Raw genomic sequence first — 12,320 nt, 5'->3', positions numbered from 1 at the left:
TTGTACCCTCAGCACATGGCATGAATGGTAGGCAAATCAACGTTGTATGGGTGAATGAGAGCAAAAGAAACTCAGTAGCAGGAAGAGGGGTAGAAAGCCACAGGAGTAAAAAAGTGTGAGGGAGAAATGCAGCCTGTAAAGTGTAAATAAAATGTATCTGGATGGATTTTATTTCTGAAGTTTAGAAAGTTTAGTTTAAATACAACATATTTGCATGAAATACCAGAAGTATGTGTAAAAATCCAGTAAGCTAGGTATGAAACCACAAAGACTATGGAAACTTAAACAAGCAGTGTTTTAATTCAATAGACTAGAAGTGTCTGGACTTTATTTGTATGAAGGTTATTTGTTTAACACAGCTAGGAACAATCACACAGTTTTCCTCCCTAACTGCACATCATTGCTGGTGCTTCCTTTATGTTTAGTGAAGGACTCATCAAGTTTATCCTCTATGGTCTTTCCTTTTCCAAAACTAATCTTTCAAAATCCAGCTCAGACCTCATCACTCGTGGAAAACTTCTGCTACTGTACCCAGAGGAAGTTACTTCCCATAATGAACTCACTACCTAAATACCTTACAGAATTTGATCACTTGCATGCATTACTTATCCTGGATGTAACTGTTTGCTCTTACATCTTTGTTCCCTGTTAGAGAAGAATTTCTTAGGGGCGAGGCCAATGCCTTCGTCACCTCTGTGTTTACCACTGCTTAGGTTAGGGCCTGTCAAACAGCAGGTGCTCAGAGAATGTTCGCCGAATTGACTTTGATAGAAAATTACGTGCAACTTCCAATAAAAGATGAAAAAAGTGTAAGAAAATATACAATCTAAATACTTCACACATAAAAACCCATGTCAGTACCCACATATATTCTAAAACATGTTACTTTACCGTTAGATCTCTGAAGGGATGTAACAACAATCCTAAAGGAAGCTTAGCTTTATTCAGTAAAACCTGTGTCTGTGGAATATTTGTCAAAGTGCACCGAAAAGAACTGCAAAAAATATAAACAACATGGACTACATTAGTTATCGGGGAAAAAAACCACCCATCCTGAAGTAGGCAGCTGCTTACTCCATTATGACTAGAATGTATGGCATGAATAGGAGGGAGCAGAAAACTTGAGTAACAAGGCATACCTCTGCAACTTAAATAATGTTGCTCCTTTTTTACTCCCCATTTTTTATCTGTTGAATTTCCTACTCTGAGACTCATCAAAGTTATTGCTTCTTTCGAAACCACCCTCACCCTTGATCACAAGTCGGAAGGAATGACTTCTCCCTCTGTGCTCCGATATCTGTTTATGCTTCTATGGCAGGGGTGTCACTCCTTTTCACTGGGGGCCACATCAGCCTCAGGGTTGCCTTCAAAGGACCGAATATAATTTTAGGACTGTATAAATGTAACTACTCCGTAATAGTCAATCAAGAGCTCGGTGCTGCCACTGGGTAGAAACAAGGCGCCAGGCTGGATAAAATGAGGTGGAGGGCCAGATTCGGCCCATGGGCCTTGTGTCTGCCACCTGTGTTCTATGGTATCAATTAGTCTGATCTGCTTAGTTGGTTGTGTACCTTGTGTCTCTTCTACCTGAGATCAGATATCATCGTGTCCTGTGTCATTGTAGCACTATTTGTCTCATGTAGTAAGTGCTTGTAACTTACTAAGTTACAAGTTAAGGTCGGTAGACACAGAACCAATGAGGTAAAAAGCAGGAAAGCTTTAGAAAACCAGGAAAGAAATTTTAATTAAAGTGGCTGATAGTATGCAGACAGCCAGCTACATCCTGGTCCAGGCTGCTGGTGTTCCTTGAACACATCAAGTTGGTTCCTGCTCTGGGGCCTCTGTACTGCTGTTCAGGCAGCTTGGCACGCCCTTCCCAGAGAGGTGCATGGCTTGCTCTCTAACTTCATTCGGATCTCCACTCTATTGTTCAGTCTTTGAAAAAACCTGTCCTGACTCCTCAACTAAAAATAGTCACCCTCCACTTTTAGTACCCCCTTCTTCATAGTAATACTCTGACATTTTCATTACATACTCATTAGTGTGATGGTTCAAAGCGTGTCTTCCTTAACAGGATATAGGTTGCACGAGATTGGGAACCGCTCTGTTTACTGGTTCATTCCCAGCACCAGAAACAGTGCCTGGCACTTAATTTAGAAGGCATTCAGTATATATTTATTGAATGAACGACTTACCTTAATATGTAGGTATAAATATTATTCTTGTTTTATAATTCATAGTACTAAGAATTTGAGAGGTTATGTAACTGGCATAAAGTCTCACAGTTACTTATCAGTGGAAACCAGTAAGAACGTAGGTATGTCTAGCTCTAAAGCCTGAACTCAATTACTCTGCTTTGCTATTTTAATGAGAGGTATTTTCACAGAAAAACACATAACTAAGTAGAAATGTACAGAGCATTCCTTACCTATGGACACTTTTATACATATACATATGTACATACTACATTCACCTACTTAGGGAATGCCTGACCATTCATAACACAAGGCCACAATCCACATATTTACAGACCCCATAGCGGCTTACATTCAGAAGGGTGGGCAGCTATTTTCAACCTAGAATCAATGACTGATCATTTTTTAAAGATGGCCTTGGCAATGCCTTAGGCACTGATGGAGGGCTGGTAATTGACTGCAACAGAAGAGGGGGAACCCTTGGAGCAGCTCCATTTTCTGTCTTCTGTACTGGAAACTATGTAAGATTTTGGTTGACAAAAAGATAAGCCCATTATAGTTTTTTTTCTTTTAAGAGATATAAACCTATTGCCTTAAAAAGGTAAAATATTGGCTCTAAAGAAGAATACTAACTCTCTTGATACAAGGAATAAGGTAATGTTGTTCTGTGAATCAAAAGTTTACTTTTTGAGGAGAGACTCCAGGAGCAAGAGGATGTTTTTTGGGTATGGAGAAATAAATATCCTACAAGACACAAAAGTACTGAAAGTGGCAAGAACAGAAAACTTTCTGTCTTGGAGGCACTGTGAGATAAGTAACAGCTCACACACTCAGAGGCTATATCAGGGCTTCGCCACCAGAAGCAAAGCTGAACATCCCCATGAGGTGAGGAAATACTCCATAAAGGGAAATCCAAACCTAAATTCAGGCTGGATAAATAAGCCGGGGGGTACCGGTCTTCAGGTTCTGCACTAAGTGGGAAAAGAAAATTCAGAGATAAACCATTTATCTAAACCTGTTCTTAGGATTACATAACTCTGTGTCCTTTTCAAGCAAAGACTAAAGGTCATAAAATTGTAAAGATTCCACCTTATTTAAAACACACCAGAAATTACTGGTGAAAAGTGAGAGAAAAAATTAAAAAAAAAACACCAACAAGAACATAATTAGATTTGGGTTTCTGATACTCTTCACTAAGAAAAAAAACAAAAAAACAACCTAGGCATTAGGTAATGGAAATGGAATTGGACGAAGACAGAGATGGAACAGGAACAGACAACCTAAACTCGATTTTACATCCAGATGTAAAACTTCTATTCAAACTAAAATAGAAGTGTTCGCATTAACAAAACGTCCAGTTGAGGAATTAGTATCACATTATTTTTGTTATTTTTAAGAGACACACAATCTTTTTGACAAAGTATATTACTTATTAAAGATAATGAAATAAATACTTACTCTGGGCTACAGTTTAATTTTTTGAGGTCTAAATTCAAGTTAGGTACAGGAGCCCAAACAGGAGTCACGGGCAAAATATTCCTCTCCTGAGTGAGGTTCACAGGTCTCAGGCTCTCCGGCTGCACAGAGCTCTGCAGACTCAGCCCCCCCAGACTGGTGGACAGCTGGTTCACACCAGGGTACTGCGGAGAGACCAGTTCAAAACAAAACACAGGAGCAATACAACAAACATGAATGAAGTGTTTCTGTACTATAGAAAGGAGTTTCATATAAAGAAAAAAAATTAAACTTGTCTTGGTAATAGAACAATGACTTAATAGGGCAGTTCAATTTTAAAGCATTCTTGAAAAAAACCTTTAAGTACAAATACTAAATAAATTAAAATTTAATTAGCATGGTTAAGCATCATAAAACAAAATTTCGGCAACAATGATTTTCAACATCAAGAATTTGGTTTCCCTGAATACAGTTCCTACTGGAAAGGCAGCATAATGCTTATATTTTTAAGTTTTTTCCATTACAAATTTTCAGGATAATGAGGATAATTGTCATAGAAATGTATAATGATGTTCAATGAGATCTGCCTTGCTTATTTTTCCATATTACCTTTGTCATATTTTTAAGTATATTTTATTGATTACACTATTACAGTTTCCCCAATTTTCTCCCTTTATCCCTCTCCTGCCCTGCATCCCCAACCCTCCAGCTTTCCCCTACTTAGTTCATGTTCATGCATTGTACATGTAAGTTCTTTGATTTTTCTGTTTCCTATACTATCCTTAACCTCTCCTTGTCTATTTTGTACCTACCAATTATGCTTCTTATTCCCTGTTATCTCTCTCCCCCCAATTCTTCCCCTCCCCGTCCCCACTGAAAACCCTCCATGTCCATTTCTCTGATTCCATTCCTGTTCTAATTGTTTGGTTAGTATTTGTTTTCATTTTTTTACAATTTAGGTTCAGTTGTTTATAGTTGTGAGTTTGTTGACATTTTACTGTTCATAATTTTTGATCTTCAATTTCTTAGATAAGTCCCTTTAACAATTCATATAATAAGGGATTAGTGTTATATTTTTAGTACTATTATGATTTCATAGCTTTTTATTAAGTCAGAATGATTTAATGAATTTCAGCTATTCATTTTGATGCCCAAACTGGCCCACTTTGGCCAGTGAGAGCAGACCCCAGTGTTCATTTGATATGGACTGATTAATCTCTGTTAGCTTCTCTGCTTTCCTGCATAGCATTTTCTACTATTCCTCCTTCAGACTTCCAATTAATCATTTATACAGAAAAGAATCTTGGTTCTTTTTAAACAGAGATGGCATCTGGAAAACATAACCTAGGTAATAATGTTCAATGGTAGTGTGCTGTTTATTCCTTCTAATTTTTATAATAGGTAGAGATACAAAACATACATTTAAAATTTTTTATTTTAATTGTTGTTCAAGTATAGTTTTCTGTCTTTTACTCCCATCCCAGCCCACCTCCCCACACACACAAAAAAAACAATTTAAAAGAGGGGTGAAAATAATAAGTTTGCACTGACATTTCCTATTCAAATTTAAGATGCTGACATTTTATTTTAAATTCTTTCAAAGAAAAAAATTAATAAAATAAAATTTTATTCCTGTATCTCTCTTCTTTGGCTGAAAATCTTTCTTCATGGTAACAACATCATTACTTATTTGTTTTATCCTATGATATACCAAAACAGTCTCAAAATAACAACTATATTATTATAAATGTAAAGTTATTAAATTAGATGAAGATTTCTTTGTAGTTCTTTTATCCTTAGATTATATCTCACTGAGAACATATAACATACAGGGTTTTAAGATGAACTAAAACAATGCTTTCATCAGTATCAGACTGTGTCAACTTCATAAGTAAGATCAGTTGTTTTGTTTGCTTTTAATTATAAAGATTGCATTTTACCTTTTTGACTTAAGGGTTTTTGAGTAAATATAACATTTCTGTAATTCTAATGTCAAAACTTTACAATAAGGCATATTCCAAAATACCTTGTTTCATCCTGATCTCTCCTCCTATACTTAAATATTTTTATTATTTTTGGTTTCATCGAAGGATGAAGTCATTGTAAATAGAAGGATGAAACCATTGTTTCTATTTACAAATATAAACTAATATATACAGTGATCTAAATATAACACCATTTTTACCTAAAAAAAATAGTGGGGCGATAACTCTCTCTGTACACAGAGATTCTTCATATCCTTTTTTTTTTTTTTTTTTTTTACAGTTACTGTGCACTCCATTATATGAATGTACCACAAAATTCCAGCTAAATGTAGAATAATAAATTCAGGAAATCACTATTTTAGAACTCATACTGAAATAAACAATTCAGGTAATGGTCATGAGGACCGGATGATAAACAGACATCAACAGATGGTAAAGCCACTAGGTAAAAGCTTAATGAGGAACGACATAATGAAGGGATCAGGCTCTCTCGGTATGAATCCACTAATCGATCCAGCACCACTAAATCAATCCACTAATCAACCAGATATTATTATGAGGTAAACAGAACCAAAATATATCATATTTGGCTTAGGTAAATAGATAAATGAAGTAAAAATCAGAATATAATCAAGCCAGTAGATCAAATACTCAGTCTATAGAAAAAGGAATAGAGGAAGAAGTTAAATGACACCACGAGAGGCAATGAGCCAGATTCAGAATGTGGGAACGGTCTATTATAAAGAGCGGGAAATCAGACCCACATTTTCTAAAGGATCAAAAGGCATAAAAAGTTAGGTAGAGGTTTTAAATTTAAAAAATTTAAGAGACATAAACAAATACAATTGGTAAATCTTATTTGAATCTTAATTTGAACAAACCAATGAAAAAATAAATTCTGAAACAATCAAGCAAATTTGAAAGTGAACTGAATTTTAAATGACATTTAGAAATTACTGTTAATTTTGTTGAATATGATAGTATGGTTATGCAACAACTCTTTTGCCTCTCCCCCCAACCACTTCCCCAGGATTAGCTTTTAAATCCTCAGCAAGAAAAGGTGTGGGGGGAGGTGCTGGGGGTGTGGGGGTGGGAGGGCAGGTGGTACTAAAAGAGGGGAAAAAGTGTTTCATTTTGAATTGCAAGGACTTGAGTATACTGAGAACTAAACCTGGTTTTGGACAAATGATTTCACTTATCTGACTCTCTACTTCTTCACTTAAATGATGAAAGAAGGTGACTGTCTAATAAAAACCATGAAAATTCCAAGCGTTGACAATGATGTGAAGTAACTGGAACTCTCATGCACTGCTAACGAAGGCATAAATCTGAACCCTCGCTTTGGAAAACCATTGGGTAGTAACCACTGAGTTTGAACATATGGAAATCCCACTTCTAAATATACGCACATTCACTGTAAAGATAAGAAAAGAAATATTCACAGCAGTACTATTAATAATAGCCTCCAACTGTACATTTTCCTCATTCCCCTCAACTATAAAAATGTTGTAGTATATTTACATAATGGAGTACTATACAATGATGAGATGAATAAACTTCAGGTGTGCAAAAAGCATATTGTTGAGCAAAAAAGTGTAGCTAAGAGTATATACAGTATGATTCCACTTACATAAAATTTAAAAGCGAGTAAAACTAAGCTGGTTATTGGAAGTCAAGACAGATGTCAATTCTTGTTTGGAGGGGTTAGTGACTAGAAAAGGCACGAGAGGCCTCTGGCTGTAGGTTACACGAGTGTACAATTTGTAGAAATGTATCGAGCTGCATGCTGTTAATTTATGTACTTTTACATACCAGTAATTACATTTCAGTAAAAAGTTTTAAAAAATTAAAAGTTGGGAGTAGGATGATCTCTAGCTGCCTATTTCTAAAGCTTAAGTTGTTTAGCATGCTCATTTCAACTGTGATTAATAACTCAAGTTATTCTTCAGCTGGTCTTTGTCCCCTTTATCTAAACTCCTCTGATATAAAAAGAGTATGAAAGGGACTGTGATTACAGAATAGAATGAGGCTATATTTTAAAATCTATATATTAAATATTAATTTTTACTTTTATTCAAAAGACAATCTCTTAACCTCACCAAAGTAACTGCACAAAAACAATGGGACAAGAATGATATTTCCCATTCTCCTACTTCAAAGATTGGAGAACTTTTTCTGTTGAGGCTTAGATAATACATATTTTAACATTTAAGAGCCACATGATCTCTTTGGCAACTACTCAATTTTACCACTGCAGTACAGAAGTTGCCATAGGTAATATATAAAATTTTTTTTTTATTTACCAAAGTAGATAGCAGGCCAGATATGGCTAAAGAAAGTTTTCCTATGTCATTATGAAAGACCATTTTCTATTTCGGAAGAGTATTTTTTTCCCTTGTCCAACACTTCCTTCGAGAGCCAAATTCTTTTTTGTACTTACTTTTCTTCTCATTAAAATGTACAAATGATATATTATGATCCCAAATAGCATCTGCCTAAAGTGCACAAGTCAGACTAGAATGACTAAAAAAATGCTTCACCTGGACCAATAAAGCCATAAAGAAAATCTAACAGTATGGTAGTCAGAGAAGTTTGTACTAAGCATATTTTTCCAGTGCCTGTCCCAGTTTTCTTCCTTCTGAGACTTAATTCTATGATTTGATTACAGAAACAAATGATTTTACTACCTCTTTCTTTTTTTTTTTTTAAGATTTTATTTATTTATTTTTAGAGAGAAAAGGAAGGAGAGAGGGAGAGAAACACCAGTATGTGGTTGCCTCTCACGTGGCCCCTCTGGGGACCTGGCCTGAAACTTACGTGTGTGCCCTGACTGGGAATCAAACCAGAGACCCTTTGGTTCTTATCGCAGGCCAGCACTCAATCCACTGAGCCATACCGGCCAGGGCTGATTTTAATATTCTTAATTTTATTCTTAGTTCACCTAAGATGATATTTCTATAAGGTTAATCTACAAGAGCAGTTTGCAGTTTCTTAAAAATTGTGAGTAGAACGCTTTTGCCATTTCAATCATTTTCTTATATTTTACTTTTTCTCAATAAATATAAATGTAAAATACTTACTGTTCTGTATTAAATAGAGAGAGTATTTAAGAGGTGAATCTAAACAAGGTCATGTCAGAATGGGTCACAGTAGGAGTTAACGAAGCACTTATGTATGGGGTGGCTTTCCCCAGCTGTACGTTACAGCTAATAGGTGGAACCAAAATTGTAAACCATATTTACACCGTATCATTCTTTTTGAGAAGGGAACCAGCTTAGTAGTACAGAATTTTTTTAAAAAGCTTAATGTTTACTTTAATTTCCTGATTATAAAATTAATATAATGCATATTACTAGAGACTGAAAAAAGTACAATGAAGAAAAGAAAAATCAAAGCTAATATCTTGATCCAAATTTAATCTCTTTAACAAGAGGTTAAATATTTCTATTTCCTTTTATCTTTTTCTATTTTTGCACACACATAAAAACTGGAATCAAATTCTACCTGTTTAATCCAGGCATATCTGCATTGTATCCATGATCCATTTGTATCACCAGGGATTTGTTAGAACTGATAACAGGGCCACAGTTTTTAGAAAGGCAATGTCTTTCTATGACTAATACATACTTGCGCATACTGCTGGAACCCCGAATACGCCGGGCTACTGGGCTGTCCTCCAGAACTCAGCGGGGCAGCAGCATTCTGATAACCGGGCTGAAGAATAGGATAGCCGTATCCAAAGGGTTTAGACATTTTTGAAGGCTGAGAGGCAGAGGGCACTTGAGCTGGAATAGGGTCAGGTTCAGGAGCAGGGTCAGGAGCAGGACTGCTTGCTGATGAAGAAAGCATATCTAACGAAGGGAAAAACATGGTGTTAACACCTGAAAACATGACTGTATAAAAACCTGGCTCCAGAGAGAGCCATCATCTTTAGCATTTCCCTTCAACTTTTTAGTATGAGAAATTCTGAATATACACAAAAGTAAAAAGACTAGAATAATAAACCCCACATACTCATCACCCAGCCTTAGGAATCATTGATATTTTGCTAATCTTGTTTTATATGTTCCCATCCCATCTTTTATTTCTTACAGAAGTTATTTACAAGTAAACCTCATTCTGTATCATTTTATGACAAATACTACATTCAGCTGTTATTTCTCATAGATAATGCCTTTATGTTTCATTATACATATAAAATACAGTTGTTTTTCCTTTTATTCTCTCAGCAGGAATCGGGCTAAAAAACAGAAAACAAAGCAAAGCAATAAAAGGGGTGTCGACAACTTTTTACTAACTTGCCTATTTATTTGATCCTGCTATTTATAACAACAAAAAAAAGTCCATGAAAAGAGTGGCATATTTCTATAATCTCTAAAAATCTGCATTATTTGTAGAGGTAAAACTGTGAAAGTATGAAATACAGTATCAGAAAGTGTCTAGCTCCTAAAATAATGGTGTACAGTAGATAGCCAGCAAAATTTAATGAATTAATTGAAATTGTGCCTTTATTTAAATTTAAAACAAAAATCTGATCCTTGATGTGCCCTGACCGCAGATGGAGCCTGCAACTTGGGCAACACCCTGGTCAGCAGAGCTACATGGCCAGGGACTGTTATTCTGTTTTCAAGTCAAATCTATAATACGAATAGATTTAAATCTGTCTTTCATATAAAAATTATATTCTTTACCAGTAATATGTTCTCAAAAACATCTTTTAAAAGTTTCTTAAGGAATCACATCTTTCTACTGCTCTGCTGGCTCTAATCTTAAAGACACATTCCCGGAGGTTCTGCTATTTATCATGTGTTGCTTAGGCAAGGCTTGGCTCACTGGCTTTCTAGTAACCTCCCAGACCTCCTAAAAGGACAAGAGTATCAATACAGTATCATCCTTAAATCTGCTGCTCGTCCCTCCTCATGGTGATGGGACTATAAACAGCAAGGTCTCTTGACATAACATCGATGTAAGAAATAAATAACTAGAGTCATAAACATGGATGTCAACAATTTTCCCCCCTTTTTAAGAAAGGTAATATTTTATACATTTCTACAGTTCTAAAATCTATTCTAGTATCAGACAGACAGTAAATTTTCAATTCACCTAAACTTACTGCTACAATGTGCACATTTCCCTTAATTTTGATACAATTTAAGTAGCTGGAAAACTTGCTGTAGGTCACTCATTGTCAAAGCACAGTTCATAGTAAGATTAAGATCTGTTGATAAATGAGTACAAACCAACCAAGGTCTAATTCCAAGGCCATAATCTTTTAACTACACCATACTGTACATTTCACTTAGGTTACTTTGAAGCTCATGAAAAACTGTACAGTCAGGGTATTTATCTGTTAAGTGAATGAAGTGACTCTCCTAGAATATTTTGATGATAGCAACTGCTTTTGGAATGGTCCACTTTTTACAAACATATGCACAAACAGTGGTTCACTGTTGTAGACCACTCTGCCTGGATTTAGAAATTGTATTTGGACCTCATGTGGCCCTAAGGGCGAGGAGGACCTTTGGAACCTGAGCTGCAGGACACAAAGCTTATCTCTGGTAGCAAACGCTACTGAAGTCTCCTCTCCCTGCCCCCAAAGCTTGGTCGGAAGTCAATGACGGATAAGACCCCTCACGGCAGGGGAAGGGGGGGGGGTGGGCAGCAACCTAAGCCAGACTCAGTCACTTGGGAGGCCTTCATAGAAGGACTGGGGGCCGGGAGGCTGCAACAAAGAGCAATACACTCTCACCCCCCCGGCTTTGTCAAAGCCCAAGTCCCCATGTTCTCTGGGAGAAGTGCTTCCTGGCTCTAACCCCCTTAAGCCTGAATACCTGATGGGGAGAGGTGTAGCTCCTTGCCTTGCTAGAGCATGTCCTGAGGAAAAATCTGGCATCACAAAGACTTACTGATAAACCTATGAAATCCGCTCTACTAAGAGTGCTTTCACTCATATGATAAGGGTCTGAGAGGAAATGAGTATTTCTCCCAAAGTTTCTGCAACCCCCCCTTTCCTGCCGGACACTGACTCAGACTAAGCCCTCAGATTTCTTTGAAATGTTATCTATTGTTTGATACTTGCCACCCTGTATTCCTGTGTATTACAACCCAATACAAGCCCTGGAGCAGGGGGCTCGGGGCCTTTTTCTCCTCGGAGAAACTGGCCACTGCTGGCCTTTGTTTCCCTTGAGAAACTGGCCACAGCTCACTTCTCTCCCCACAAAGCAGATCATGTCATTGTCTCGGTCATGTTTCACTAGTGTCCATGGCACTCAGGGGAACTCGTGAGAAAGTCGCTCCGACAGTTTGTAGGGGAAAAAAATCTGTTAACCATGAGAGACTAAGTCACTTATTTAATTATTCTTGAAATATTAAAAGGTGATTCTACACTGAGCTGAAATAAAGTTTTCTACTGAATCACAAGATAATGAGAGCAAGACAGTGTGTTAAGTACAGTGTGTTAAATACTCCAACTTTAATACTGAATTATTACCAGAGTCGTAAGAAATAAGAAGGGCAAAATTACTCGTTCTGTTAGTCCTGAAATTGAGACTTATGAGAAAGACAGAGAGAAAAAGAGGGAGGGCAGGTGTGGTGGTCAAGTGAGAGGAGATTGGCCAATCAGGAAAGTCACTGTACAAGGTATTATTATAAAAATAACTTTAATTATAAAAGTTAAGTTTGTATT

The 12,320-nt window shown here is 36.5% G+C and overlaps 1 protein-coding gene across 4 annotated transcripts in view; it reads right to left on the bottom strand.

Moving 5' to 3' along the window:
* The window catches only part of SEC24B (SEC24 homolog B, COPII coat complex component), a 100,096-nt gene that overhangs the window by 23,426 nt on the left and 64,350 nt on the right, over nucleotides 1–12,320 (bottom strand). For all 4 annotated transcript variants that reach the window (XM_037156036.2, XM_053657025.1, XM_053657026.1 and 1 more), the window contains 3 exons: nucleotides 9,263–9,486; nucleotides 3,654–3,835; nucleotides 892–994 (listed from right to left, as the gene is read on the bottom strand). In XM_037156036.2, the coding sequence (XP_037011931.2) occupies nucleotides 892–994; nucleotides 3,654–3,835; nucleotides 9,263–9,486 (509 nt within the window). The remainder of the gene's footprint in view (nucleotides 1–891; nucleotides 995–3,653; nucleotides 3,836–9,262; nucleotides 9,487–12,320) is intronic.

Source organism: Artibeus jamaicensis, unplaced genomic scaffold (genome assembly GCF_021234435.1).
Source record: "Artibeus jamaicensis isolate MK-2021 breed Jamaican fruit bat unplaced genomic scaffold, CSHL_Jam_final scaffold_3222, whole genome shotgun sequence".
Lineage (NCBI taxonomy): Eukaryota > Metazoa > Chordata > Mammalia > Chiroptera > Phyllostomidae > Artibeus > Artibeus jamaicensis.
The sequence above is the reverse complement of the archived record's forward strand: the minus strand, read 5'-3'. Positions and strand labels throughout refer to the sequence as shown.